We start from the raw sequence: 6,000 nt of genomic DNA on the forward strand, positions 1-6,000 counted from the left end.
TGTTTATATGTTTGGCAACCCTGATAATTTGACCTGTTAACAAATTGTTATAATGTAGTAATTTTCAAATTTATTAACAATAGTTCGGATTTAAACTGAGAATTAGATGTTACTGATTGGTCTAAGTTGCTCGTTAGTCAGCTAGGAGAATTGGTTAACGATAATTTGGTCCGTAACACCAAAATACAACGAGCTCGTGCGTAATTACCGAGCTACAGGTGTGTTCAAAATTCCGCCCAGGTAACTTTAATATCTTTCTATCTACACATTCATGGCTATCTCTATTTATCAACTTTTCAACAATCGAATGAGCTTTTCCAAACAGTACAAACTGTTAAAATTAATGAGTGAAAGCGAAAATTCGAAACTATTATGAACAAAAGCTTACCATAGGCGCATCTGTATTCCAGGTATCCATTCGCACAATTACAAGTGTCCACCCCTGAGCAGGTTCCTTCGTTGTAGCAAAAGTCTTTCTGGCAGTTGGCTGTGAAAGCGGTAAAAACGGTAAAGTGGGGATAAGTAACTTTGTTACTTAATTGTGACGTCAAGTACTGAAATTCTGAGTGGAAAGTTACATTTGGCAGGAAACGATTACTATTTAAAATTTGTTTGAAGCCAATCAAGATTAATGTACATTTAATTGTACTATTTCTCTTGCCATTCGTTCGCAACGTGTTTTGATAGGACTTTATCAACAGTGTAAATCCATTTCCAAGTTCGCTACGGAAGTTAAACGAATTCCAATTCTTAGACTATTACACGTGACTTAACATGTTTGATTAAGTCAGATAAAATTGTGTTATACTCTTAGTGTTGATTTCTCTTTACAGAAGTGTACAAAACTATAGATTAGCTTAATTCTTTACAAAGTAAATCTAGACTAGCAACGTAGGAATCTCTATTTCTTTCAGAATCTCTAAAAATATTTAGATTCGCAATTCATGCCGACCTTGATATATAACCATTGGGCATGTTCCCCTTAACAATTATTTTGACCATGTATGCATACTACACTACGCACGAATATTACGTGATTTCCATAAAGTTATAAAGCTGTTTCAGTGTAGCTCCAACCTGAACAACACGTTTTGCCAAAATATTACAGATAATTGCCAATATATTTAGTATGTGTATAAATCTATTTCGTTGGGCCAATGCTATGTCTCCTACCATATTAACGTTTTTAGTTTTCAATACAAATTTTAAGAACTTCCCTAGTTGTTTTTCAGGTATCGCTATTTCGTCATTCTTTAAATTTTTATTGGTACCCTAAACACTAATCCTGAATCCGCCACTGTTAGACTGCATCTTTTTTAATGAAATATTTTAAATTTAGTTAAGGCAAAAAAAACTATACGATATTCTTACACACAATAGATGTTTTTTGTCTTTTGGTTTGATGACACATTTTAATTCGTTATTGTGATTGGTAATAAAAAAATAATGTGGAAGAATCACTATATAGTGTTTCAAGAGATACCATCTTACAGTATAAAAGACAATTCAGTTTTTTAATTTTTATCCGTTATTATTATTGATGGATCGAGACAAGTTCTCGACAAAAAAAAGTTAACCGCGAAATAAAAAAAAGTTTGTCGTGAATTGCATCACAATCGAGTTCGCACTCACGCTTGACTTTAAAATTGTAGTGTATCTCAAACCCTTCGTTGAGAGCAGTCGACACCATATTCAGGGTAAGAGTGTTGCTAGACGAATCGTAGGGGTAGTTCGGGAAGAAATTGTCCCCGCAGAAGCTCGATATTGGGTAGACAAGACCCAAGATCTCCAAATGATTTGCACTGCGTAGATTAACGAGAAAAAAAACAAAACGTATTAGAACTCGTGCCAGAAAGATAGTATAGTCATGTGTATAAGGGGTGGTTATCAATTTAACGACCGGTAGCCGTTCCGCTAAACTTCGATCTGACTAGAAGTGATTTAAATTAAGAAGCGGAACAAACTCAGTACGCTTTGGTTTTTAATAAAAGGGGCTTTGTTCACCCTTATCCATTTTGACAGCCGTGATATCCCCGGAAAGATGCTTTACACAGCATACCCGCTTTTCTTTACAATAATACGGAGCGCAACCCAAATTTTTAAAACACCAGATCTCGCGATGACCTGGCCACGCGCCTCAAAAGATTAAAGCATTAGTTAAAGAATTTCAGAAAACTGTGGGCGGTAATATACCAAATATAATTTTCGGTGCGCTCTTCCTTTATAGCAAAGACACGCTTGTCAACAAATTGCATGAAAAAATCGAATCATAGATAACCAAAACACTGGAAATTAAAAAAAAAATTGTCTCCTACTTGCAATTGCCGTTAATTTCTTGCATCGAAAACTTTTTGGGTAAAAGCTCGATGTACTCCCCCTCTTTGGCTTGAATCACCCAGGTGCAGTTTACATTCGCAGGGGTACTACTGGTGGGGTATCCTGGCGACTCGATGACGGCTTCTTGAGCAGAATAGATGCCGCCGCACTCTGCGTGAAAATCATTAGCAAAAATTTGTGTGTTAAAATGTTAAGTAAATATCTGCCAACTTAACCGTTAACAACGCCAACACAGTAATAAACCCCCATTTCAATATTAAGATTAAATTACGATTTTGAATACTTAGCTGTCGTACGGCAGATGCGAAAAAAAGAAACCCCAAATTAGTCTGATTTTCGTATTAACACTGAATGTTTCATTTTATTTTTGATATGTCAACTTTTATTTGTCTAAAAAAAATTATGCGCTTGCGTGCCGTAGAGCAGTGCATTTCAACCTTTCTGGATCCACGAAACAGTTTATGCATTTAAAAAAAAATATTTTTTGAACACCCAACGAAAGTTTATATAATGCATTTAAATAAGCAAAACGCCGAGAGTTTGTTACACATTTTTTATCAGTGCGATACACTACACTAAATTAAACAAACCGCGATGTATTATTTAAACTGACAATAGTTTTCATAAAATTTAAGCCGGCGGCTATACAAAAAAATAATTTAATTTTTATTACAGCAAAATGGAAACCATAATAATCTGTCCAAACATATTTGTCTTGACGTTTTGTTGTTGTTAGTTTTAATTAATTCTAACTAGTTAAAACCAAACACGTATCCTTCAATATTGATAGGCTATTACATTTTACGCCAAACATAGTTTAGTCTTTTTGGAAAAATCTTGAAGAGTGTAATAGTATTATCCAATATTCTTATTCCGTGAACGAAACCAATTTTGGGCTAAAATTTGACCGTTTAAATAAGCAGCAGAGTATTAATACTCGACAATCAAGTTCGCACTCATGCTTCACTTTCAAATTGTATAGTGTATCTCTTTTTTTATTTATTATTATTTTTGGGACCCTTTTGACCACTTAAGTGCAACAGCGTCCACGCCCAAGTGCGTTGCTTACCTCCGATTGGACACGTCGTCACCGTGCACGTTTCGGCCTCGAGTTTGTCGACCGAACCCTTCGGACACCCGGGAGATTCGCCGATTGAGGCGGATCTACAAATCCGCGAACGTAATCTCGTGCCGGTGCCGCAGGACTTGGAGCAGGCGGTCCATGTTTGCCAGGGGGCCCAGGATCCGGCCCTGGTGAGGCCAAGAAGGCCAAACGCGCTGACTAGCAGTAGGGCAACTCGCATGTTTTCGCAGTCGTCTTTTGCGCTCGCGAACAGACGAATTCTTCTCCTCAAAGTTTTGTGCAATCGGTCGTCGAGCAACTTACTTGCCCGGCTTGTGAGCTGGCAACGGGCAACGTGGGGCTATTTGTACCCCGAAGGCACGCGAAAGCACCACGTCTCACCTTTCGCTCTTTTTTCGCCGTCAACAATGTCGATCTTTGTTCAAGGGCAGTAGAAAACGCGCACGCCACGTCGGCAAAGAATACGTTTCGTTTCACTGGGTTTCGCCTTCCTGTGCGTTGCGTGATCTACGCCCGCCCCCCAATTCCCACCCCCACCCTGGCTTCCGTCTGATTGCCAACAGAAGGCATTGGAATCTGTTGCCAAAATACTTTCTGCATTCTTAACGGTTCGTGGGATATTGCACACTTTGGTAGGACTAAGTACACTGTATACCGCGTACAGAGAGAAAAACACATAAACGTAATACAAAAGTTTTGCTGAACGCGTAAATCTGTAAAAACAAAGTTCTGTGTAGTTTTTGTATACACTCTGAGTCTATGCCAACGCCAAACACACGTAAATCCCCATTTTTAAATATAAAAAAAATTAACCTTACGTAAATACGTCAAACACACAGTTTTGTTCACATATTGAAGTTAATTTTAACGGATATAAAACTTACTCTTCAAAAGGTATTTTAAGTTTTTAATAAATAACATTTATTCAATAGAGCCTGATTTTATTCAATAGAGCCAACTCCGGTAAACGGTCGTGTCACAATTATTCCATGGGCAATAAAAACTAAACTAAATAGATTAAAACTTTTAATGAGAAACGCCGTTAAAACAACAAATTAAGCTTCAAAAACGTTGAACGTATTGTGGTTGAGCACATTCGTGCAAAGTAAATTAACGTGCTATTTTCAGAAAACAGAAGGATTTACGTGACGTGAAGAGCGTAATCAATCGGTCGGCTACGCTCTAAAGAGATTCCCAGCACCCCAGTAACGAGTCAAAACAGACCCGGCATGCAAGCATATAACGTCTCGAAATCATTAACTCAGGCAACGTTCGAAAACATACTCGTCGGGTTAATTTTGCGTGAACGTTTTTCCGCACGCCCTGTAAACCACGCAGGCGCCGCGCAAATTTGCGGGAAACCCAACCAAGTCAAATAAGTCAGGCGTCCAATTTCCGCACGCTCGACGTTAAGCGGCCGTGAAACGTGCGTGAGTGAAGTAAGTCCAATCAGCGCGGTCAAGGCCAGCCAACCGGCGGCACACATCGCTGCACTGATTGCAGTCTCTTTCCTTCGAAAAACCAAACGGCCTCAATTTTCGTCGATGCACCTGCGTCGTTGTAAAACCAATGAACACGTTCCTGAAAGGTCGGCTTTAGAAGGTTCTCGTTCCTAAAACCGCCGCGTTTTTGCGCACGGCTTATCGAAGTGCTCCTTTACAGGAGACCAAGCCTGTGCAAGCGTAATACCGTTTTCTATTCTTTAAAACAGTGGTTCTCATCCATTTTAGCTTACGGACCGGTAAAATTTCAAAACAATTTTTGCGGACCGGTGAATTTTAAAAATCAAAATCAACCCGATATGTAATTACGATAAAAGCATGCAGCCGAACGTCTTCTTAATATTTACATACAACTGGTCTTAAATTTTAAGACTTAAACGAGCTGTAGTCAACTTTTAAGCAGTTGGGCACAACACTTGCAGCATTGTGACGTTGGATAAAGTCTAAAATAGGCCATTAACTCTATGTTACGTCATAACGTTGGAAATTACGGAACAGGCAAAGTTAATTTTGATAGACAAGCCTTGAACATCTTGCTTTTTGCAATTAGGATATAAAATTGTAATATATTTAGCGGACCGACTGGAAAGTTGACGCTAAACGGCGGTTGAGAACCACTGCTTTAAATTGATTTTCACCCAATAGGTCAATAATAGCGAACAATTTAGCTAAGTTCACGTTGTTAAGTTATTGTCACCGCCGTTACGAAACGAGAAAGGCGCACCAAGGCATTAAATTCAATATCCCACATTTAGGGGCGTCTTCGTTGTTTTTCATACGCTATAAGATGCTTGTAAATATCATTGTGGATGGTAAAACCTCCGTTGTGCGTGTCGCGAGAGGTCGCAAGCGTAACAATTTTTCTAGCACGGCGATTTACTTTCAATGGAAATGTTGTGATATAGGCTTAACTTCAACGTGTGATAATTGGTTTTCGTGCGCAATGAAATGCGTAACACGCGATGTAACAAATTGCTGAGCGACAGTTTTGTGTTTTCGAGTTTGACAAAATTTTTACTAGTTTTTAAATGTGTCCAATGTTTTTTTTGTAAAATTTGTCCAATCGAAGTTTTTTAA

At 38.5% G+C, this 6,000-nt stretch overlaps 1 protein-coding gene across 1 annotated transcript in view; it reads right to left on the minus strand.

The window, feature by feature from the left end:
- The window catches only part of LOC146132260 (mucin-6-like), a 33,322-nt gene extending 29,301 nt beyond the window's left edge, over nt 1-4,021 (minus strand). The window contains exons 1-5 of the mRNA XM_083397244.1: nt 3,959-4,021; nt 3,407-3,740; nt 2,316-2,487; nt 1,633-1,802; nt 389-487 (exon numbers count right to left, since the gene is read on the minus strand). Of these exons, the coding sequence (XP_083253370.1) occupies nt 389-487; nt 1,633-1,802; nt 2,316-2,487; nt 3,407-3,740; nt 3,959-4,021 (838 nt within the window). The remainder of the gene's footprint in view (nt 1-388; nt 488-1,632; nt 1,803-2,315; nt 2,488-3,406; nt 3,741-3,958) is intronic.
- Nucleotides 4,022-6,000: the final 1,979 nt, after the last annotated feature.

This window comes from Ascidiella aspersa, chromosome 9 (assembly GCF_963924565.1).
Source record: "Ascidiella aspersa chromosome 9, kaAscAspe10.2, whole genome shotgun sequence".
Taxonomy (NCBI): Eukaryota; Metazoa; Chordata; class Ascidiacea; order Phlebobranchia; family Ascidiidae; genus Ascidiella; species Ascidiella aspersa.